This window comes from Felis catus, chromosome B4 (genome assembly GCF_018350175.1).
Source record: "Felis catus isolate Fca126 chromosome B4, F.catus_Fca126_mat1.0, whole genome shotgun sequence".
Classification (NCBI taxonomy): domain Eukaryota; kingdom Metazoa; phylum Chordata; class Mammalia; order Carnivora; family Felidae; genus Felis; species Felis catus.
Genome location: NC_058374.1, coordinates 42197336 through 42222747, shown reverse-complemented (window position 1 = coordinate 42222747; position 25412 = coordinate 42197336). Strand labels below are relative to the sequence as shown.

General features: G+C 43.1%; 1 protein-coding gene across 2 annotated transcripts; it reads right to left on the bottom strand.

Annotated features, from left to right (window-relative positions):
* Nucleotides 1–14053: 14053 nt before the first annotated feature.
* Nucleotides 14054–23687, bottom strand: C1S (complement C1s). 2 transcript variants are annotated; one of them, XM_006933468.5, is made up of 12 exons: nucleotides 23510–23687; nucleotides 22430–22596; nucleotides 21972–22179; nucleotides 21663–21840; nucleotides 20423–20548; nucleotides 19779–19978; nucleotides 19413–19566; nucleotides 18858–18973; nucleotides 18366–18444; nucleotides 17745–17873; nucleotides 16633–16707; nucleotides 14054–15303 (listed from the first exon to the last, which is right to left on the bottom strand). In XM_006933468.5, the coding sequence occupies exons 2-12, from the start codon at nucleotides 22450–22452 to the stop codon at nucleotides 14504–14506; spliced, it is 2088 nt and encodes a 695-aa protein (XP_006933530.3). In that variant the 5' UTR covers nucleotides 22453–22596; nucleotides 23510–23687; the 3' UTR covers nucleotides 14054–14503. The 2 variants fall into 2 exon arrangements, with proteins under 2 accessions (XP_006933530.3, XP_006933529.3); XM_006933467.5 differs by having other exon boundaries at nucleotides 22430–22541.
* Nucleotides 23688–25412: the final 1725 nt, after the last annotated feature.

The following is a 25412-nucleotide window of genomic DNA, read 5'->3' as shown; positions in this document are numbered from 1 at the left end:
GCCCGACGCGGGGCTCGAACCCACGGACCGCGAGATCGTGACCTGGCTGAAGTCGGACGCTTAACCGATTGCGCCACCCAGGCGCCCCTCGAATTCATATTTTCAAAAGCTTGCTCTGGCCGCTGAATTGAGATCAGATTCCAGGTAGGAAAGAGCATAAAAGGGAACCGGTTAGGAAGCAATTATGATAATCCAGGCAAGAAGTGAAGGTCGCTCAGACCAAGTGCTAGCAGCGGAGGTGATTTAAAGTCATCATATTATTGGGGAACCTGGGTGGCTCAGTCAGTTGAGTGTCTGACTTTGGCTCAGGTCAGGATCTCACGGTTCCTGAGTTCGAGCCCCACGTCGGGCCCTGCGCTGACAGCTCGGAGCCTGGATCCCGCTTCACATTCTGTTTCTCTCTCTCTCTGCCCCTCCCCCGCTCATGCTCTGTCCCTCTCTCCATCTCTCTCTGTCTCTCTCTCAAAAATAAATAAACATTAAAAAAATAAAAAATAAGTAAAGTCATCACATTACGGATAAAATTTACGGGAGGAGCCAGAAGATTTCCTGAAGGAGTAAATACTGGAGAAAGCTGGATGAGGAAAAGAAAGAAGTCAAAGAGATACAGAGGATTACAAGAGCAGGTCTGGTGAAAAACATGAGGAGATCCGTCTTGCACATGTCGACATCAGATGCCTATTGGATTAGGGTCAAAACGGAGTAACAGGGATTAAATTTACCCTCCTTCCTGAAACAAACAACAGCAACAATGGCAAAAAACATCAAATATATGACACGATAGTTCTCCAGACATTAAATTTCAGGGGACAAAAGACAATGATCCCTGAGAGACTGAGCCCTACCACTGCCCCAGCTTAGCTCTTGGAGAGAGTTTCCAAGCTGGGGTACTGGAAGGTGAAAACCAGGTCGTGCTTAGTTGACTCCCTGAGTTGAGCCAAAAGTGAAGGGAGACCAAGGCCACTCAAGTTCACAGAAGTGAGGATCAGAAAGGAGAAAGCCACAAAGAACGCCAGAGATCCGCGAAAGCTCCCTACCAGTATTCACCCATAAGTGAGGAAATTACTCAAGGATGGAGAATAAAGCTGTATGACGCGATCGGACGAAACAGTACCAGGCGATCAGCAGGGCTGGGAACAGTGCTGGATCCTGCCAGCCAAAATGAATTCACGGGGCATTGTGCAGGGCCCGTGAAAGGGTCTTGCCTCAGTGGTAGGGAACAATTAGCCTTTGATTAAATGCTGCTGCAGTCCTGTCTAACAAATGTTAAAAGCAAGACCCCAAAGGATCAAACTGTTTCCAAGTAACTTAACTGAGTCCCAGAGCAAAGCTCCAGAATATTTATAGAATTACAAAAATATCCAGCACCCAACAAGATAAAATTTACAAAGTCTGGCAACCAATCAAAGAATATGAGGCATACAAAGAAGCAGGAAAATATGACCCGTAATGAGAAGAAAAATCATCAAAACCAGGCAAAAACTGACAGCTGTAAGAATTAGCAGACTGGGAGGTTAAAACAATTGCTATGACTTCATCTTCTGTATTCAGCAAGTTAAATAAATGTCTGTTAGACACCCAACAAAATATGCGGAATACGCTGTTGGATGCATACATTTGGAGTTGAGGGAACAGCTCTAAACTAAAAATGTCAAGTCTGGAGTTACTGGGAGGTGTACAGATGGGTATTGAAAGCCACAAGGCTGAATGAAACCACCAAGGGAGTGAAGGTAGAGAAGAGAAAAGAACCAGTGCTTATGCCTTGAGGCATGTCATTATAAAAAGTCTGGGAGAACAGGAAAAATCAGCAAAGAAGGCTCAGAAGTTGTGACTGTTACAGAATAAATGTGAATCTCGAAGTTCACGTGTTGAAGCCCTAACTCCCAATATGTTGGTATTTGGAGGTGGGGCTCCTCGGAGGTAATTAGGTTTAGATAAGGTCATGAGGGTACGAAATGAAGAGGAAAATCTCTCTCTGCACATAGGCACCAAGAAAAAGCCATGTGAGCCCACAGTGTGGCGGCTGACTGCAAGCCAGGAGGAAGGACCTCACCAAAAGGGAATCTGCCAGCACCTTGATCTTGGACTTTCCAGCTGCCAGGACCGTGAGATAGAAACACTCATCGTTTAAGCCACCCAGTCTATAATATTTCGTCATAGCAGCCTGATTGAACTAAGATAGTGACCGCTGAAGTAGGAGGAAAACCGTAGAGCGCAGAATTTTGAACCCAAGGGAAGAAAGTGCATCCAGGCAAAGGGCTGATCAATTGATTGACTTAGCCAACGTCGTTTCTGGGTCAAGATGAAGACTGAGGATTGATCCTGGGATAGAGCAATGCCAAGGTCACTGGAGAGCCAGCAAAGCACAGTTTGGTGGAATGGTGGGGGGGGGGGGGGTGCGGGGCGGGAGGTCAAACTGGAGGTGGAGTTGGAAAGCGAGTGGAAGAGGAGGAACTGGAGACAAAGAGTATAATCAGTTGTTTTAAGAAATTTGCTGCAAAAGGGAACAAAGAAACAGGGCAAGCTATTGGAAGAACTGCAGTAAGAGAAGGGTGGCTTTTTTTTGATTAGAGAGAGAACAGCATGTCTATATGTTGATGGGAGTTACATGATAGAGGGAAAATGATGGTGATCAATGGAGGTAGGCGAGAGATGGAATCCGGTTGGAAGCATGGCTATGTTATCTATGCTAACAGGCAAGCAGAGTATAAGAAGCTGTATTTCAGTAGGTGTGGTGACAGAAATGTGTAGTTCTTCCAATTCTTCACTTGTCTTGGTGAAGTAGAAAACAGGGTCATCCGCTGAGAGTGTGAATGGGGGGTTGAGGAGAGAAAAGAAGGAATGAAAAGTCATCAAGGAGAGTGGGAGAGAGAACGGATTAGGGAATTTTGATTGCCGGGGAGCATTAAGGGTCCACCTGAGATTCATGGTCACGGATTAAAATGAGATAGCTGTTCTCACTGTTGTGAGACCATTGTATGAGTTCGGTTGTATGTCTTCGGCCGGCCACTATCAGCTGCACCAATACAAGGCATAGAGGGGTTCCTTTTTGCCACGTGAATATATTGAAACCACAGAAGGGCACGGGAGTCCAAGTTGCATGTGAAAGAGTTATTATATTGAATTTAAGCTGGGTAAAGAGGAGACTAAGTACGGAGCGGGTAATGGGCAGTAAATAGGCAGTAGGACTGCTGTATTAGTGTTCTGGTATTGTGGGATATAGGAATTGACCTGGAGAAATAGGAGGTGGTGGCAAAAGGATGGGATGTGTGAAGTCAGGATGATAGGAGAGGTGGCAGTTATTGGGAACGAAAAGGTCTATCTAGGCATGACCATGGGAATGTGTGGCTGAGATGAAGTGGAAGATAAAGGTGTGAGAGACGAAGATTTGTGGAACTACAAGGCTAAAGCTTTAGAGGCATCACCTATCTATAGACCGAAATTGATAAAAACTATGACAGGAATAGTGTTAGAAGGACAGTGAGTCAGTTACCACAGTGACTGAGAAATGAGGGGAATGGCCCAGGTTCCAGGAATGACCACAACAATGTGTAGGTGTAGATGATGCGGTCTGATGATACGGACATGAGCTTCAAAACTCAGAGGCCAGGAGAAGAGCATGGTCTGTACGTGATAAGGGGGGTCAAGGAAGGCAGTCACACAATGCCAGCCCTGGAACGGAGGCTGGGGAAGAAAAATGCAGTCACCAACTGAGTAAGCTGGAAGAGGTACAGTAGTTCAGGGAGTTCGCTCTTGTGTCAAGGGGGCTGGCCTCTTTCTACCCATGGTAACTTGACAGGTTTCTTAACCTCTCTCAGCCTCAGTTTCTTGGTCTAATAGTACCTCATGCCAATTTTATACAATAGTATCTCATACAAATATCGAACAGTTAAATGAGAAAATACAGGTAACAGGCCTAACACGGTGTCGGCCATATTGTAAGCTGTACTAGGAAGATGTCCTCCTGACGCTTTGCTGCTTTAACTTCCACAACCAGAGGGCGAGGTCTTTCTTTGTGACTGTGATCTTAGAATCGTGCTTTTTACCCCTTTACTTTCTCAACACAACTTTCACTCAGTCTGATGTAGTGCAACAAAAATTACTATCAGTAAAGGTACAGAAACAAGGATGTGGTATGATTTCTAGGGTCCCGGGAAACTTTTAAGCCCCCCAACTTCAAGTAATCCCTCCCATTTCTGACTGATGACTGAAATGTCATTAACAAGGAGCAAACGTCCTTCAACATTTAGATACAGGTCAACCTAATGAGGTGACTTGTATCTATTTGCACCAAAGGATGCTAGTGAGGACAGCATAGGATGACCAAAGGGGAACAAGCAGCCAAGGACCAGGAAAGGAGGTTGGAAAGGGCTCACAGCCACCCATGACAAACTAACAAAATGCCATAAATTGCTAAGGAATTTTTTTTTAAATTTTTAAAGTGTATTTATTTATTTTTGAGAGAGAGAGACAGAGAGAGTGAGAAGGGGAGGGGAAGAGAGACAGGGAGAGAAAGAGAATCCCAAGCAGGCTCTGCATTGTCAGCACAGACCCTGATGTGGGGCTCGAACTCCCAAACTGTGAGTTCATGACCTGAGCCGAAACCAAGAGTCGGATGCTTAACCGACTGAGCCACCCAGGCACCTCCCCCCCCAAAATTTTTTTTAATGTTTATTTATTTTTGAGAGAAAGAGAGAAAGAGAGACAGAGCACAAGCAGGGGAGGGCAGAGAGAGAGGAAGACACAGAATCCAAAGCAAGCTCCAGACTCCCAGCTGTCAGCCCAGAGCCCGGCACTTGGCTCGAACTCACGGACCGTGAGATCATGACCTGAACCGAAGTCGGATGCTTAACCAACTGAGCCACCCCAGCGCCCCCCCCCCCCAATTTTTTTTTCATTAATTTGTGTCACAAGTAGAGAACATCAATCACACACCCCCAAATTAGAAGCAGAGTTCACCTAGACCCAAGCTAAATGATTATTGTTTTCCGAAATCTCTCTTAGGGCATCTCTGGCCAGCCTCTAAGGTTCAGCTCTTCCCCACACTCACCACCTCTGCTTGGTTCCATGAGAAGACCAGAGTCTCTCCTTTGGGATTTCTTTGGGACATTGGCCTCTTGTGATCCCAAGATTCTCTTTCTCTTTTATTTTGTGTTTTCTCTCAAACATCTACTCAAGGAATTTTTGCTTTTTACCCTGGCTTCTATAAATTTTTATTCTAAAAATTCTTTTTTGTTTCCTGTTGGAAACCTTAGATTCTTCTTGGTTTGGGGGCACCTGGGTGGCTCAGTCGGTTAAGTGTCCAACTTCCACTCAGGTCATGATCTCGCAGTTCGTAAGTTCAAATCCCACGTCGGGCTCTGTGCTGACAGCTCGGAGCCTGGAGCCTGCTTCAGATTCTGTGTATCTCTCTCTCTCTGTTCCTTGCCCACTCGCACTTTCTGTCTCTCAAAAACAAATAAAGACTTTAAAAAAATTTTTTAAAAGATTCTTCTTGCTTTTTATCCAGGGAGATCAAGAAACATTTTTATTTTACTCATGAATAAATGGATACCCAGAAAAACCTGAGCATATTATGCCAAAAATATTTCACCAGTCAGTCCCAAGCAGTGAAGACAAAAGAAATAATTTGCTTCCACACTAAACATAAAGGGAGATAGAGATTGCAAACAGCCTATTTAGAGGTCAGACAGAATGAAGTGATTAAAATTAGAACCAGTGCCTTACTGGCAGTCATTGGTATTCTGTGTCCTTTGTATTCCCTTGTAGTAAAACAAGAGATTTTAAAAACAGAAACTACACCCCGGGAAATAAGACCCATTAGGGGACTCTCACTTTAAATTTATGCTCTCCCCTTTTGGGTGCTCCCACTGTGGTTCCTGTTGCCACAGTTCCACTGTCCCCCATCATTTATCTAGTCGCCCTCTTTCTCTGGCTGAAGGGTGGGCACCCCTGAAATTCAATTCCCTTGGCCCCCGGGCACAACTGAGAAAATCTGGATCTTTCAAAATTGTCTTTTTTTTTTTTTTCCATTGAAAAAGAAAAGAAAAAAGAAAAGAGTGTGACTATAAAGGGATAGCATAAAGGAATTCTTTGTGGTGATGGAATAGTTCTGTTATCTTGATTGCAGTGGTGATTATGAATCTCCACAAGTGACCACTTTATAATTTTATAACCTCACACAAGACCATCCACGCACATTGTACCAACAGAAGTTTCCTGGTTTTGACATTGTGCTATAGTTACATAGGATGTAACCATTAGAGGAAATCAATGGGGGGGGGGCACACAGGATCTCACTGGGTTACCTTTGCAACTTCCTGTGAATCTATATTTCAAACAAAAATGATTTTTTAAACATCATGTAAAAAAACGACAGAGTTCATGGATTTGAGCAAAATAAATAAAGTTTCTCTACCTGCTTTCAACAACAGATCATCCCTTCAGAAAATCAATAAGGAAATATTAGATCATATGGATCCAAAAAACATTTACGGAACAACCCTTAGAACAGCAGCAGAATACACATTCATCCCAAGCATACATGGAACATTCTCCAGGATAGGTCACACGTTAGGTCACAAAACAAGTCTTAATAAATTTAGGAAGATTAAAATCATATTAAGCATCTTTCCTGACCACAATGGTATGAAACTACAAATCAATGACAAGAAGAAAACTGGAAAATACATTGGTTCTTGAATATAACCAATGAGTCAAAGAATAAATCAAAACAGAAATCAAAAAACATCTTGAGACTAATGAAAACAGAAATACACTGGTGCCTGAGTGGCTCAATTAAGCCTCTGACTCAACTTCGGCTCAAGTCATGATCTCAGAGTACATGAAATCAAGCCCCCGTGTGGGGCTCTGTGCTGACAGCAGGAAGCCTGCTTGGGATTCTCTATCTCCCTCTCTCTCTGCGCCTCCCTCACGCTCTCTCTTTCTCAAAATTAATAAAGACACTTAAAAAATAAAACAAAATGGAAATACACCGTGCCAAAACTTATGGCATGTAACAAAAGCAGTTCTAAGAGGGAGTTCACAGTGATAAATACCTACATTAAGAAACAAGAAACATCTCAAATAAACAACCTAACTTTATACCTCAACGAACTAGAAAAAGAACAAACTAAGCCTGAAGTTAGTTGAAGGAAGAAAATAGCAAAGATTAGAGCAGAAGTAAATGGAGACTAAAAAGATAATGGAAAATGAAACTAAGGGGCGCCTGGGTGGCTCAGTCGGTTGGGCGTCCAACTTCAGCTCAGGTCATGATCTCACGGTCCATGAGTTCGAGCCCCACGTCGGGATCTGTGCTGACAGCTCAGAGCCTGGAGCCTGCTTCAGATATTGTGTCTCTCTCTCTCTCTGACCCTCCCCCGTTCATGATCTGTCTCTCTCTGTCTCAAAAATAAATAAACATTTAAAATTTTTTTCAAAAAGAAAATGAAACTAGGAGCTGGTTTTCTGAATGGATAAACAAAACAAACAAACCTTTAGTTAGATTTACCAAGAAAAAGAGAGAGAACTCAAATAAATAAAATTATAAATGAAAGAGGAAACATTACAACTGATACCACACAGATACAAAGGATCATAACAGACTACTGTGAACAACATATAGCAATAAATTGGACAACCTAAAAAGAAATGCATAAATTCCTACAAACATACAATCTACCAAGACTGAATCATGAATACAAAATGTGAGCAGACCGATTACTAGTAAAGAGATTGAATTGGCAATCAAAAACCTTCCAACAAACAAAAGTCCCAGGACCAGAAGGCTTCACCAATGAATTCTACCAAATATTTAAAGAAAATTAACACCAATACTTCTCAAACTTTTCCTTTTTGAGGGAACACTTTCAAACTCATTTTATGAAGCCAGCATCACCCTGATACCAAAGCCAGACAAGACCCTGCAAGAAAAGTTCAGACCAAAATCCCTGATGAAGAGAAATACAAAAATCCTCAAATAATCAACATTAAAAGGATTATACAGCATGATCAAGTGGGCTTCATTCCAAGGATGCAAGGATGGGTCAGCATCCACAAATCAGTGTAACACACCACATTAACAAAACAAAGGATAAAAATCATATAAGCATCTCAATAGGTTCAGAAAAAGCATTGACAAAATTCAACATCATTGCATGATAAATACCTCTCAAACTGGATATAGAGGGAATGTACCTCAAAACAAACAAGGCCATATGCAACAACTCCATAGCTAACATCATACTAAACAGTGAAAATCTGAAAATTTTTCCTGTTTTTTTATTTTTTTAATGTTTATTTGTTTCTTTGAGTATTATATATATTTTTTTATTTTATTTAAATCCAAGTTAGTTAATGTATAGTGTAACGATGATTTCAGGGGTAGAATTTAGCAATTCATCACTTACATATGACACCCAGTGCTCCCAACAAGTGCCCTCCTTAATGCCCAACACCCATTTAGCCCATCCCCCCCATCCATCACCTCTCCAGCAACCCTCAGTTTGTTGTCTGTATTTAAGAGTCTCTTATAGTTTGCTTTCGTCTCTTTTCATCTTATCTTTCTTCCCCTTCCCCTATGTTCATCTGTTTTGTTTCTTAAATTCCACATATGAGTGGAAATCATATGATATTTATCTTTCTCTGCCTGACTTTTTTTGCTTAGCATAATACACTCTAGTTCCATTCATGTTGTTGCAAAGGGCAAGATTTCATTCTTTTTGATCACTGAGTATTTTTCATTGTGTATATATATATATATATATATACACAACATTTTCTTTATCTATTCATCAGTCGATGGACATTTGGGCTCTTTCCATAACTTGGCTATTGTGGATAGTGCTGCTATAAACATTAGGGTGCATGTACCTCTTCAAAACAGCACTCCTGTATCCATTGGATAAATACCTAGTAGTGCAATTGCTGGGTTGTAGGGTAGTTCTATTTTTAATTTTTTAAGGAACCTCCATGCGGTTTTTCAGAGTGTCTGTACCAGTTTGCAGTCCCACTAGCAGTGTAAGAGGGGTCCCGTTTTCCACCTCCTCGCCAACATCTGTTGTTTCCTGAGTTGTTAATTTTAGTCATTCTGATAGGTGTGCGGTGGTATCTCACTGAGGTTTTGATTTGTATTTCCCTGATGATGAGTGATTTCAGCATCTTTTCATGTGTCTGTTAGCCATCTGGATGTTTTCTTTGGAAAACTATCTATTCATGTCTTCTGCCTATTTCTTCATGGGTTATTTGCTTTTTGGGTATTGAGTTTGATAAGTTCTTTATAGATTTTGGATACTAACCCTTAATCTGATATGTCATGTGCAAATATCTTCTCCCATTCTGTCAGTTGTCTTTTAGTTTTGTTGATTGTAGAGGTTTTTTTTGAGAGACAGAGAGAGAGCGTGTGAGCACATGCCCATGGGAGAGGGGCAGAGAGAAAGGGAGACAAAGGATCTGAAGCAGGCTCCCTGCTGACAGCAGAGAGCCCAACGCAGGGCTCAAACTCACAAACCATGAGATCATGACCTGAGCCAAAGTTGGATGCTTAACCAACTGAGCCACCCAGGCTCCCCTGAATGCTTTTCCTCTAAAATAAGGAACAAGACAAAGATGCCCACTCTCACCACTTTTATTCAACATAGTACCAGAAGTCCTAACCGGAGTGATTAGTCAAGAAAAAGATATAAAATGAATTCATATTGGAAAAGAAGTAAAATTGCCTCTATTTGCAGATGACATGAAAACATATAGAAAAACCCTTAAAATCCTACCAAAATAAAACTGTTAGAGCTAATAGATAAGTTCAGTAAAGTTGCAGGACATAAAATAAATACACAAAAATTACTCGTGTTTCTATACACTAACAACAAATTATCAGAAATTAAGAAAACAATCTTATTTACAGTAGCCTCAAAAAGAATAAAATATTTAGGAATAAATTTAACCAAGAAAGTGAGAGACCTATACACTGAAAACTATAAAACACTGATAAAAGAAAATGAAGAAGATACAATTAAATGGACTAGAAGAATTAATATTGTTAAAATGTTCCTACTACCTAAAGCCATCTATAGACTGAGTGCAATCCCTATCAAAATTCCAATGGCATTTTTCACAGAACAGAAAAAAAATCCTAAAATTTGTATGAAGCCACAAAAGACCCTGCATATCCAAAGCAATCTTGAGAAAGAAGGGCAAAGTTGGAGGCACCCAAGGAGGCAGTTCCTGGTTTCAAACTATATTACAAAGCTATAATAATTAAAACAGTATGGTATTGGCATAAACACAGACACACAGATCAATGGCAAAAAGTAGAGAACCTAAAAGTAAACCCACATGGATGGCCAACTAATCTTGTAAAAAGGAGCCAAAAATTGGGGTGCTTGCATGGCTCAGTCGGTTGGGCATCTGACTTCAGCTCAGGTCATGATCTCACGGTTCATGAGTTTGAGCCCTACATTGGGCTCTGTGCTGACAGCTCAGAGCCTGGAGCCTGCCTGGAATTCTGTGTCTCCCTCTCTCTCTGCCCCTCCCCTGCTCACACTGTATCTCTCTCTTTCCTTCAAAAATAAACATTAAAAAAATTGTTTTATAAATGAAATAAAATGGTGTTGGGAAAACTGGATTGCCATATGCAAAACAATAAAACTAGACCATTATCTTACACCATACACCAAAATTAACTGAAAAAAAAAAAAAGTCTTTAATCCTAAGGACTTAAACATGAGACCTAAAATCATAAACCACCTAGAAGAAAACATAGAAGGTTAGCTCTTTGACATTGGTCTTGGCAATGACTTTTTTTATTTGACAACAAAAGCAAAGGCAACAAAAGCAAAAATAAGCAAGGAGGACTACACCAAACTAAAAATCTTCTGCTCAGGAAAAGAATCCATCAATAAAATGAAAAAGAAAACTACAGAATGGAAGAAAGTATTTGCAAACCACATATCCAATAAGGGGTTAATATCCCAAAAACACAAGAACAGCTACAACTCAGTGGCAAAAAGGGAAATAACTCAATTTTAAAATGGGAAAAGGACCTGAATAGACATTTTTCAGAAGACATACCAATGACCAACAGGTGCATTAAAAAGTGCTCAGTGTCACTAATCATCAGGGAGATGCAAATCAAAACCACAATTAAATATCACCTCACATCTATTAGGATAGCTATTTAAAAAAAAAAAACAAGATAACATGCTGGCAAAGATGTGGAGAAAAGGGAACACTTGTACACTGTTGTTGAGAATGTAAACTGCTACAGTCACCATGGAAAACAGTATGGAGATTTCTCAGGGAATTAAAAATAAAAATACGGAGGTGCCTGCCTGACTCAGTCCGTAGACAGTGCATTTCTCGATCTCGGAGTGGTAAGTTCGAGCTCAACATGGGTGTAGAAATTACTTAAAAATAAACATATTTTTTAGCAAATAAAAAATAAAAATACATATGATCCAGCAATCCCTCCTCGGGATATATATTCAAGAGAAACCAAACTATTATCTCAAAGAGATGTCTGTACTCCAATGTTCTTTGCAACATTAACCACAATAACCAAGATATGGAACAACCTAAGTGTCAAGAGATGAATGGATCAAGAAAATATGGTGTCTATTACATACAATGGAATATTATTCAGCTTTTTAGAAAAAGGAAATCCTGTCATTTGTGACAACGTGGACAAATCTGGAGGGCATTATGCTAAGTGAAATAAGCCAGACAGAGAAAGGCAAATACTGCATGGTATGGCTTATATGTGGAATCTTAAAAAAATTAATTAATTAATTAATTAATTAAGTCAAACTCATAGAAACAGAATAGAAAAGTGGTCGCCAGGGGTGAGGTGTAGGGGAAAGAGGGAGAGTTTGGAAAAAGGTAAAAGCTTTCAGTTATAAGATGAATAAAGTCTGAGGATCTAATGTATAGCATGGTGACTATAGCTGGTGACACTATAGTGTATGATTGAAATGTGCTAAGAGAGTAGAACTTAAAGTGTTCTCACCACCCAAAAAATATTTATAAGGGTAAATATGTGAGGCGATGAATTAATTCATGTGACGGTGGGGGGGGGGGGGACCTTTCACAGCATACATGTATATGAAATCATCACATTGCATACCTTAAATATTTTACAATTTTGTCAATTATACCTCAATAAAGTTGAAAAAATAGTTTTCTCATATTTTTAGTTCAAAAAAACCCAGGTATGCAGGAAGTATAAAGTCACATCTCCACAGAAGAAATTGCTGATTCTAGGAATCATACTAAAAGCAAATTTTGAAGGTCTCAAAATTCCACGAGCACCTTCTGGGCTAGCCCGGTTTCAACTAGGTTCCTTCCATCAAGTCCTCTTGGACTCTGGGCACCTTCTATTCTCCCTGGAGTGAGAAACTGATCCACCAGTCCATTTTCTTCTGACCAAAGTGTGACCATTGACCTGCTTCTATTTTTTTTTTAATTTTTTTTAATGTTTATTTATTTTTGAAGGAGAGAGAGAGACAGACAGAGTGTGAGTGGGGGAGGGGCAGAGAGAGAGGGAGACACAGAATCCGAAGCAGGCTCCGGGCTCTGAGCTGTCAGCACAGAGCCTGATGCGGGGCTCGAACCCACGAACTGTGAGATCATGACCTGAGCCGAAGTCGGACGCTCAACCAACTGAGCCACCCAGACGCCCCTGACCTGCTTTTAAAAAGTTGTCTTTTCCTGGGGCTCCTGGGTGGCTCAGTCGGTGATGGGTCCCAAATACACACCTTTTGTGTAAAACACACACACACACTTTTTGTGTAAAAACAAAACCAAAAAACTGGTCTCCTAAAAGCCTCACATCCTATCAAACAGACCGGAGTCTTCCTGAACTCCTTTTACTCTCAGCCTGCGGCCTTCATAAGACACCCAGTTAGGGCAACTGGCACCCTAAGACAGGCCTCCTGTCTCAGTCGGTTAGGTGTCCGTGGCTCAGTCGGTTAGGTGTCCGACTTGGGCTCAGGTCATGATCTCATGGTTTGTGGGTTCGAGCCCCGTGTCGGGCTCCGTGCAGACGGCTCAGGGCCCTGAGCCCGCTTCGGATTCTTTGTCTCCCTCTCTCTCTGCCCCTCCCCCGCTCGCACTCTGTCTCTGTATCTCTCAAAAACAAATAAACGTTAAGAAAAAAATACTAGTCTCAATTGTGTGGTCGTTTTTCATTCCTAATCCATCTTGTGGGGAGGAGGAAGGTTGTGTTGTTTTTGTTTTTGTTTTTAATTTTCACTCCCTTGTCAAAGAATAGAAGGGAGAGTCTTTGGGTCCATCCACCCTCACCAGAATTTTCAGCTATAATGTCATGGCACAGAGTTTAATCCAGAGAAGGCATTGTTGCCTGACTGACAACTGATCAAAGCCACGAGGAAAGCAGATAAGAGCGTGTTTAATTTCTTCTTTTCTTCTTTATTAAGCCATAATATTGTATCATGCCAAAAAATATTGTATTATACAAATGAGTATTAAAGGAAAATTAATTTTCAGAGACACAAATAATTCATACCTCAAAATGTTATACTTAAAGATCTTAAACAGCCAATCCTAACTGTCGTTTGTGGACTTCTGCTGAGGTTCGGGTTTGTTTCATAAATTTCAGGGGGGCCTGGGTGGCTCAGTCGGTTGAGCGTCCGACTTCAGCTCAGGTCACGATCTCACGGTCCGTGAGTTCGAGCCCCGCGTCGGGCTCTGGGCTGATGGCTCAGAGCCTGGAGCCTGCTTCCGATTCTGTGTCTCCCTCTCTCTCTGCCCCTCCCCCGTTCATGCTCTGTCTCTCTCTGTCTCAAAAATAAATAAAACGTTAAAAAAAATTAAAAAAAAATTTCAAACGCACCTTATGTTACCTTGTGCTGATGACATTCGTGCTGACCCACAATATTCAATAAATCTCAATTGGAGGAGAGGAGAAAATCTGAATTGCCTTTTCATGACAATTAAATACTAGCTACTAGAAGACTGAATTTCCATGACACAACAGCCCTTTCCTCGCCCTTTTCTGGGGCTGAGGTCCTGATGTGGAATAAGTCAAGTCAGCCAAAACTGAGTTTTAAACATGATTTATTACAAGTAGATAGTAGACACTGAGTATGATAAGGTAAGTGGGACTTCAAACAGTAAAGGGGAAACAAAAAAATCAAGGGTATGCCCAACAATAAATTTCACAATCAGAACCGTAACGCCAGGCAATCATCAGGAGGGGGGAGAGGGGACTCACTAGGGAATAGCGCAAGATAGGAGCATCCTTCTCGTGTTGTTATCCATAGTTGGTATTCAAGGGAGAGGACCCCCACAGATTCAGACCACACCGAATGGCCAGCACAATGTAATGTTCAAACACTCCTGCCAGCCAAGTACCCCAACAATCAAGTTCTATTTAAATCACACTCCCAGGTCTTTTTTCAGTCATAGTGAAATCGTGGGAATATTGAGAGGAACAGAAAGCAAATGGATTGGTCATAGCCCTTGAAGAAGCTGGTGGTGTATGTATGGATTAGTCCATACTGGGGGGACTATTTTCCTGCATTGTCTTCTTTATCCAGTCAATGTAGTTCTTTACTCGTGTGTAGATTCCATAGGTTCCACACTGAGGGCCCCAGGACACCAGACCAGCTACATAGAATTTGGGGGTCTCTACACTGGGGATCTGTACAGCAAAAGCTCCGCCACTGTCCCCTTCACAGCTATCAACACCCTTCTGTCCTCCAGCACAGATCATGTTATTAGTGAACACGAAGGCATTTATATCCAGTTTAAGATTTTCCCCTTTCACCTCCCGGCACCTTTCTAAGGGAGCAATGGGTAACTTTGCCCCTCTGAGCTGGCGCACATGATCTTTTTTCTCCGTTCGGCCCCAGCCTGAGATCAGTCCCAGGTCTCCCACTGAGGGATTGTATTCTGAGGAGGTACCTGGCAGGCAGATAGGGGAGACAGTGGGTCCCATTTTCACGGGCTCTTTCAGCTGCACAAGTGCAATGTCATTGTCAAAATTCTTCCGTGACTCTGGGTCATCCAACAATTTCCAACCCGGATGAATAATCACACGCTCAGCAGTAAGCATCTTGGTTTTTGCCAGATCTGAGCGGAGTACTGAGGTGGACCCAACGTACATTCCTGGGTTATGGTTTCTCTCCACGACGTGGGCGGCTGTCAGCACCCAGTACTCGTCGATGAGAGCCCCACCAGCCCGTGGGTCTGAAAAGAAGACTTGCCAGGGGAAATTTTGAATATCTGCGACAGATCCTCCAAATATCCTCTGTCTTCCTACAAAGGGCTTACTGGGAACACCACAGACTAGGAAAGAACACGAACAAGGTGGAGAGGGAATAAGAAATAAATTATTGGCCTCCTACAGATCCTCCAACTACTCAAAAACTTGCCGGGCTTCACAATTCTCTAGCACAATAGGGCCAACCCTCCATTTGGTCAACCATCTGAGTATCTGACTCATCCTGAATGTAATCACCAAACATCTCACTTTTCCAAAGCCAGGCAGGCTCATGGGAGAGAGTCTGGTGTGTGAACTGAGGAGTCCAAATGAGCTAGTGCCTCACACTATGAAAACAGCCCTCTAGAGGTAACTTCATCCTAGTTTCAGCACATGGGGACAGCGGCCCAACTGGAGGCAGTGCTGGGAAATTCTTTCCTCATACAGATGATGGAGGAGGCAGGCGTTCTACCTCCTTCTGACGCCCAGACCAAATGCTTCTCGCCTTCTGTACCGAAGTCCTAACTGCAGCCGAGGCCCTCCTAGTAATCCATGGAGGTAGGGCAAAGAGAGGGTTCTCTTCTTTCATCATTCATTTCAATTCCCCATTGATTCCAGGCCTGAATATTTTGCCATTACCGAATGCAACTACCACTGAATTTTATTCCAGACCAAGTCAGTTTACCTAAATCCCTCAGTAGTCAGCCTGAGTGGACTCTGAGTTGAGCATAATATCAGGCTTTGGACTCAGACAGACCTGGGTTCAAAGTCTACTGCTGCCTGTTACTAACTCTGTGACCTTGTATTCAGTTCACTCATCTCTGAAACGGAACTAGTAACACCTCAAAGGGTTGTTGCAAGGACTGGAATGAGATAATAAATGCGATTAATTAGCTCAGTCCCTAGCTCTCAATAACACTGTTGTTACTACAGGATCATCAGTATTATTCTGGCTTTGCCTGAAAGCCTTCTTCTATTCAACTCTGATCTGTCTGCAACTCTTCCTTTCTTTTATTCCTCTGTATCTTGTAGCCATATAGACTTTTACATAATAACTGAGCTATTCAGCTGGTCTTGTTTCCGCATGCAGAATCCTCACTCTCAATTTTCGGGCCCTGTTTTTAGCAATTCTTTATCCCTTTATTGCATCTACTTTACCGAACTTAACTGGCCCTCCCTCTGCCACCAACTGTCACTGGCTGATTGTCTATTTCCTGTCAGTTGGCCTGAGTCAGGGCGGTGGAGGAATTCCCCAAGGCCCTGGCGGGCCCACAGCCCAGTGTTATCTCCACCTCCCTGGGCTAGACCCAGAGTGTTAAGTCCTTTCCCAAGAAGACTGCAGCTACTTTCAGAGAGTGGGCCCCCTCACCTCCACCTATGTCTGTGGTCTCTCCCCAACCCTGAGCCCTGATTACCTGGAACACATTTTGGCAGCTCGGTGCCCAGCAACTCATTCACCCAGCTCCCGTTGCCAGCACAGCGATACTCCCCTGGAATAGCACAAGGGACACAGGACACACTCACCACCACATCTTCTCTCTTCCATCCCCCCCTTTCATTCAGAGCCTCCACAACTCTGGCGTTTGAGGAGGGAATCGAATCAAATCAACTAGAACAGAATGTTGAGAACACCCTCGAAACAATCCTTCTGTCCTCTATTCGGCCAAAGGAGGGAAAGGAAGAGTCCCCTAAGCAGAAAGAGGGTTACAGTAGAGATTGGAAAAATGCTTCCAGTGGGAAAATAAATTCAATTAAAAGCAACAAAGTGGTACATATTATGTCTTAACCCATCTTTCATCTAGTACTGCCAAGTCCCCTCCATCAAGAAAGCCAGGCATTTGGGGGCGCCTGGGTGGCTCAGTCGGTTGAGCATCTGACTCTTGATTTTGGCTCAGGTCATGATCTCACAGTTCATGAGTGTGAGCCCCTCATCAGGCTCTGCACTGACAATGCAGAGCCTGCTTCAAATTCTCTCTCTCCCTTTCTCTCTCTCTGCCCCTCCCCTGCTTGCGCTCTCCCTCCCTCAAAATAAATAAATACATAAACATTAAATATATATATATTTACATATATGTATGTATACATATACATATGTATATGTATACATATACATGTGTGTATATATATATATGTGTGTGTGTATGTGTGTGTGTGTGTATATATATATATATATATATATTTTTTTTTTTTTTTAAGCAATCACTTGGTATGGTGACTTGACACTGGAAGCATTACTCCCGTAGGTTCTACATTAAATAATTGGCCAAAAGCTGGATAACCACATGAATATGGATATCATAGGGGGAATTCCGGCCACAGTTGTGAAACCGAGCTAGGTGACCTCTTTGATTCTCTACGGATGATCCTATATCCCATAGGAAAACTGCATCTCTAGACCAAGCCAAGAGAATAAAGTCCATCCCATCTCCTTCATTTCTCTCCAAATTCTCTCCAAGCCAGAAAGAGTGCGCTATTCACTCTCCAACTCTCACTCTTTCTCCTCTTTTCCCTAGTCAAAGAAACCTACCACTTTCTTCATTTTCCATGTAGTAATATGGCTCCTCACAAGTATAGCGAATGACAGAACCAAATAAAGTATCTTCTGGATCTTCGACTGTACCATGCTCAATGGGTTCAGGAATTCCACAGTCCACAGCTATCAGAGGAAGGCAGGAGAGTGATGGTCAGGAAAGCCACTTCCTTCCAGAAACAGTCATTGGAGCCAGTTCCATCCTCCAGGCCATGCTCCTCACTCCTTCCCCACCCGCACATCCATAAGGACACCTGGGCTGAATCTCCCCAGGTCACTGAGTCTTGCCAAATCAGATAGCCCCTTGAAAGCTATAAGGAGTAGTAGCTTCTCAGTGGTTGGTGGAGGCCCCTGCAGAAGCCAGGAATGGACCTCTTTGGTGCTACTAAGTCTACCAACCCCACAGCCTCTTTCTTTGAAAGAAGTCTGCTAATCTGGCCAGTCTAGGACCAGAACTGGGCTGGCAATTAATTGGCTGGCTTCTCTTCAAAAAATCCAACCCACTCTCTCACAAGCCTAAGAGGAAAACATGAATTTGAATCTTGATGAACCCATCTTTCAATTCCCTTGGAAAGGAAAAAAAAAAAAAAAAAAGTCCCATTTTAAAGAGATACATACGTTGACATTTCAGTTTGGAATTACTCCACTTTCCATCACTTTGACAAGTAGAATAGAAAGATCTCGAGCCAACACTTCCCTGGAGAATAATACACATCACCATTAATTTATAAGGAGAGATATGAGAAGCCAAAATCAAGAATGGAATCTATCTCTGGCCTTGGATCAATGAGGAGTCCTGACCATAAGAAGTTTGGGGACATCTTATCTTAGCAGAATGACCCAAAGCACCCAGGAGTGGAGGCTAAAAGACAACTTTGTCCCAGCATATCAGAATCCCTTCCTCAAGAAGACTGAAAGCAGAAGGAGAATGTCAATCGGGCCAAGGAGCTCCATGACTTACAAGGAGGGACTAAAGATCCTGCAGTATTCTGTTTATGGAAAAGGGGTTATACCTTGCTCAAACAAGGACATTCAGTAAACCATTAGATAATTCCAGTATGCTCATCCTGACTTAGAGATTAGGGAGAAGCCCCTGAATTTGTACTTTACCTGTACGACTTCAAACCCTTCCAGGCAGGTTATCCTCACCACATCTTTGAACACATATTTTGCTTTCTCAGGCTCCCAGACAGAATTGTCAGTGACGTCTTTGGGACAAGGGATTGCTTGGAAAGAACAGGGGGAATCAAATTACCAAATAGTTAGAGAATCTCTATTCTATTTACATCACCTTCACACTTTCTAAAATCATTCAGTCATCCTTAGTTCTGATGCTTAACATTCCAATGCAGATGTCTAAAACAATATGGCCTTACCTACTCCAGAAAGAGTCATCAAGGCAGTTTCATCCTCCCAGCTGTGTTAGTACATACTAACAAACCATCCCAAGTTGTACATACTAACCACTCCACGTCATCTGCACCCGCAAGCCCAGTTGAAGGATTCCTAGAGGTCCAGGCATTTCTAATGACCACTGACAGGTTTAGATCTTGCTGAAGAAGTGACGTATCTCAGGTGAACTATCCATACAACAATCTACCTGTTTGGATTTTACATTGTCCGGGGACTTTGGTAGCACCAAAGACTAACTTATAGGTTACTCACGATCTCCATGGTAACGAAGTTTCCAGCCCCTTTTTTGCTCTGTTTGGTCAGTTTGGAAGATGATATTAAGAGCATTGCTCCTGGTTTCAATCTTTAGTGGCCCAGGGAATCCATTACCACAGTAAGGACCAAATTGCTTGTCTCTTGCAACAAACTGAAAAGAAACAAAATGGTGAAATCAGAAGAGAGAAAGAACTAAAAGATACAGGTAGGTACGATGGAGGGGACAAAAGTAAAGAACGTAATAAAAGTAACATAAAATAAGAAGGAGAAGAAGAAAAGAAGGGGCAGAAGGAAAGACAATTTGTCTTTGGGGAGAAATTGATCTGGGTGAGTTGGGAGGAAAACTAATCATTCATCACTCACAACTAAACTGTCAGGGCAATGGCCCCCTGAATCAGCTGGTTCCACATCAAAATCTTCTCTCCGCACAGTCACGACCACTTGGTATCCCTCCTCCAAGAGGACCTGATATTCACACCTTGAATTCTCTGGGTATGGATTGGGATAATTGGGACTTGTGATCTCCCCAATCAGTGCCGTGAATACATCCCCGCTGCAATTGACTATGGGAGAAAAAGAGAAAAGGGCAATCAAATATAGGGTCAAGCAAAGGAGTTCCTGCTCCATTCTGTGACTCTTCTCGTGAACTAACCATCCCTAACTGGAGCCCCCATGCCACAATTACATACCCCATGCAAATCAGTAGAGATACCCAATGCCTACTCAGTTTCCATCACATTGCATATGATAAAGCCTTTCATGGTTATGAACAGCCCCAGGTAGACTCTTTACAGGCATCTATTTCTCCTCTCCAATTCATTAACTTGACCCTGTAGGCTTGTCTTCCTCCACTCTTGGGGCTCCTCCACAGCTTATGGGTAACTAAAGATAGGTGCCAAAGCAAGGCTGAGGCTAGTCAAAATTAGAAAGGCCAACAAAGATCTAACTGAAGCCTCAAACCATTCCAAACCCCAGGGAACACGCACCCCTCTTGATGCCAAGCTCACCTCCACAATTCTTCATATCATCATGGAGGAAGTATTCTGGGGGGCAGGAGCAGTAATAACCACCCATGAAGTTGTTGCAGAAGTGGCTACAAGGGGCATTGGCAAAGTCTGTGCACTCGTTTACATCTAGAAAAAGCAGAGAAAGATTGAGGTCAAGGACAGAGACTTAGAAGGAAGAATGAGTTTAAACCCAACCCTACAAGGGTAAGAAACGGTAGGAATGGCCTATTACTTAAATAAATGAGTGAATCACCTTTCAGGATGGTATTATTCTGTGTTACTCTCCTGAAATATGATTTGAGAGTTGTGCCCTGCCATTGCACAGCTATAAGGGAGCTCTCAATGCCAGAGACCATTGGCCTTTCTCACAGAGCATTTCGGCTCTAGAGACAACACTCTATAGGCTCAACATGATGAAATGTCTACTTCAGGGAGGAGCAATTAGTACACTTATCACTTTATAGGATTTGGGCACTTGCGTTAAATCTAAACAACAGTTCAGCCTTATGAGATGTTCTAACTTCACTTTAACCTGGAGTTAGGTACAGAAGCACCCAGAATTTGAAGGTTTGTTTGCCATTGGATGGGTTTGAATACCACGCATTCTTCGTGTGATTCTTGGCAAGTTACTTAACTTTCCTAGTCTTCTCTTTCCTTATCTTTAAGTGGAGATCATAATACCCACCTTGAAGAGTTGAGGTGAAGCTTAAGTTAATATAGGTAAAATTCCTGGATTTTAAAATTCCTGGGTTTTAAAATCCCAGTTTATAGTGGTTCTCAATAAATCACTATTTATTACCTATTTTTACCATTATCATCATCACCCCTAAGATACCACGTGTTTGAATTTCACAAAGGCAATTCCTGGAAAGACAGACCCAAATCAAGTCAACACCTCTTAAGAGTTACAAACAGGGGGGCGCCTGGGTCGCTCAGTCGGTTAAGCATCCAACTTCAGCTCAGGTCACGATCTTGTGGTCTGTGAGTTCGAGCCCCGCATCGGGCTCTGGGCTGATGGCTCAGAGCCTGGACCATGCTTCCGATTCTGTGTCTCCCTCTCTCTCTGCCCCTCCCCAGTTCATGCTCTGTCTCTCTCTGTCTCAAAAATAAATAAACGTTAAAAAAAAATTAAAAAAAAAAAAGAGTTACAAACAGGATCCTTATTCGCTGAATTGCTGTTTGTTCTGCTTCTAATCTTTTAGCTGGACCCATGAGGCACATAAAGAGGGGTGAGCCTTACCTACAGCGACATAGTAGGCAGCAAACCCGGTGAACCGTTCTTCATTGGAGAAGTCTGACTTAAAGATCACCTGGAGTTTATTGTACGGGACTTGGAACTCTTCCACGATGGGAGAGTTGGGACTCTTGCTGGTCCTCTGCCCACAGAGTTTCCCTTCTTCAAAGTCTTCTGACATTATCTAAGAGAAGAATCAAAAGGAAGCTGAGAAAGGGTAATATTTTGGCATGGAGGTCAGAAAAGGGGACAGAGGGAATAGAACATTCCACCACCACCCCCAGCCCTATCCTTTATGCGCTTATTATAATATACCTGCACTGAGTCATATGCGCAGTTCTCCGACAGCTCTATGTCCAGATGGGTGAAGTAGAGGTGAATCCCATACCCTTCAGGAACTTCTATATCCCAAGATTTCTCTACCTCATTGGGGTATGCCTGAGGATAGTTAGGGGACAGGATCTCCCCATACATAGTAGGCTCAGCATAAACGGATGCCAAAAGGGAAAACAGGAAGACGCACCTGAAAGAAAAGACATACGGAGACGTGGGTGACCCAGGTACTGGCAGCCTAGTGAAGTGCGCTAGCATTTGTCATGGGCAGAAGGGAGGGGAAAGGAAGAGGGCAAGTGCACATGGAGAATCTCGTTGGAATAAAGCAAAAAGGCCTAGGCTGAACCAAAACCTGGGCTTCAGAGCTGAGCTGTCTTCTTGAGAAGATAAAGGGAATAGAGCCCATGTACGTACATCTCTGTAGACTCGTGATCACTTACCGCATCTCTGGCAATTTGTTCATCCCTGGTGAACGGCGGTACGCCTCTTGGTCCTGGCTCTCTGCACCTCTGGACTTTGGAGCAAAGGGGTGGCAGGCCCGGCTGTATTTGTCTAACAAACACAGGCACCTTCTTTGGTGGTGGGGTCACCTGGGGTTCAGTGTCACCTTCGTGACAATAACACACAAGCTAAACAAAGCCGCACACTGATCACCGCATGAGGCCTGTCCTCTCCCCGCCTCCCTGGTTCTACCTCAATTCATTTTCTAGACTAAAACTAGAGCTTATCCTTCTCCCATTGCTTCTCAGGATCTTCTCCCAGTTTTTCTCCAAAAGAATAAGCACTTTCTCCCAATTTTCTTCCTTCCCTGTTGCCTTCCTTCACCCCTACTCCCCACCCCTGCCCCCTCTCTATCAGCCTCTCTCCTGTCCTCACAAGACAATATCCCCGTTTCCACTCAGGCTTTCAGGCGTCTTTCCCCATCATGACTATCCATCTAAGACATTTCTCCCTCCTCTTTTGGCAAAGATCCCCCTTATCACTTCACGCCAGCTCTCTCTACTATGTTTACTGTCACACATATTTCTCTTGGTGCTCCCGACGACCACTGATGGAGGAAAGAGCTTCTTTTACTAGGGGAAGGCAGTGACCTTGGGAGAAGTGGTCTGACACAGGGTTGGGTGGGAAATGAGAAGAAGGGCGGCTGAATGACCAGAAACACAAAAGGAAAGGAAAGGTATTCCCTCAATTTCCTATGTTAGTTTTCCAGGGTTTGGGTTTGTTGTTTGTTTGTTTGTTTGTTTTTCCCCCTTTACTAAAAAGAGGAGATCTCTTTTCAAAGTTAACAGGCTTGCCAAAAATGTTTCTAACCCTAAAAACAGTGGTAAGTAGTGGGGTGGCGGTGGGGGGAGGGGGGGCAACCTAAGAGAAACAGGTTGCCTCTCTTCTGCCTTCTTTTATTCTGCTCCTTCCAGCACCCCCCCCCCCCCGATCTTTGCCCGCAACCTTCCTATGTGAAGTTTTCTGCCTTTCTTTTGTCTTCCATCAAAGCTCTGCTCTTCCGTTTTTAAGGTTTTTACCTTCAGCAGCTGATGGGAGCAAGTGGGTCAGTCCCCTCTCTCGTGCCAGCGGGCATGCTGGGCGACCCTGCCGACTCCCAGGGAGAGCAGCTCAGGGCCTGGACGCTCCCTCTGCAGGAACCTCTGCCGGCCTCCCTGTCCTGGTTCTGTTCATATGATTCTCTACCCCAGTGTGCATGTCTGAAATTCCCTGATCTAAACAAACGGGGGGGGGCTGGGAGACCAGGACATAGGGAAAGGGTAACTCAGCCTTGATCTTGGAGCTCCCTCTGCTTTTGAAACAAGAACTGCATACTCCGGTCAGGACTGAGGTCCCTGCATCTGGGGCTCCAGGGGGAGAAAGGAGGAGAGGGAAATTCCACCGATTGCCCAACGTTCTTTTTCAGCCAAAGGGTGTGTTAACAGAGTTTTCACAGAAGTCAGGTGACTTGTGGGAAAAGGAGGGGATTAATATGGTGGGGGAAAAGCCAAACCCAGAAGGTCCAACCCTCCAACTGTGTATGAATCACGACTTAAGGGAGAGTACTTACCAAAAATGCCTCTCATCGCTGCCCTTAAAGCAAATTTTATGGTTAGATAATGACTTAGACCTAGACCCGAGCTGGTGTGGGATGATGCTCTTCCTCTTCCTAAAATCCCCTCCAAGCATCAAAATCCTATCAACCAATCAAGCCCCAGTTCAGATACAGTCCAGTCTCATCCATAACCCTTGGGTCCCGACGGGTTTCAAAATTCAGAATTTTACAGATTTTAGAAAGGCAGTGCAGGACATGGCCCCAATGTTAGGTAACACCTTCTCCCCCCCCCCTCCCCTCGAGGGGCTGGGACAATGCTCCATTATCAAACATTAATACTTCTGCAGCTAAACATATTGATCTTCACAGTAAGCGGAATAACTAAAATTATATAATTTGGTTATAATTAAATATGACATTTATACATTCCTTATAGCTATAAATTACCTTACATCGGTTCAGGTCAGGTGTTGCCACCAAAGAGGTTTTGGTGTCAAACTTGAAAACAAGCAAACTAACAAACAACACACATACACACACACACACACACACACACACACACACACACACACAAACACAAAAAGGCTTTTGGAATTCAAAGCTGCAGCTAAGGGACCAAGGGACGGCGGGCTGTACGATTCCTCCACAAAGTCTTCCCTGATCTCTCACCTCCTCTTTGTGTCCCTTTTTACTTCCTACCCCTATTTGGTGACTGCATTCCAGTGAATCTATACCTTATCGAAGGAAGATGCTCCCTTCTTTTACACACCACTAGGAATAAACACTTGCCAGTTAAACTGTGATATATCATTGATTGTAAGATGAATCTTGATTTCAGGAGCATTCAAATGTTGGGGGAAACCACGTGCCTTGAAATCGATTGCACTGGGCCTGGAATCAAAGGACGGGTCCAGGACCGGTTCATTACCTAACTTCTCAGCTTCTTCAAGTATAAAACAGAGAAAGATAACATCAATTCTGCCTGCCTTACATGGCTGTCAGAAGACTCTAATGAAACAGTGAAAGAGGGGCGCCTGGGTGGCTCAGTCGGTTAAGCATCCAACTTCAGCTCAGGTCATGATCTCATGGTCATGATCTGTGCTGATGGCTCAGAGCCCGAAGCCTGCTTCACAGCATGCATCAGCACACGGCGAGAAAAAGAGAGCATCTTACCAAATTGTCCAGGATTCCTTCCCCTTTTCCTTCTGAATTCAACCCTCACCAGAAAAGTTAGTGACTCTCTTCTACTCTTCCGTGTTTTGACTTCTCCTTTTCAATTTTGCCATCCAACTAGATTATTTTATTTTCCCCTCGAAATCTCAAGACACATGTGAGGACATCTCTGGGCCCTGCTACCTTCCCTGGGTCAGCAAGAGGTCAAGCCAAGG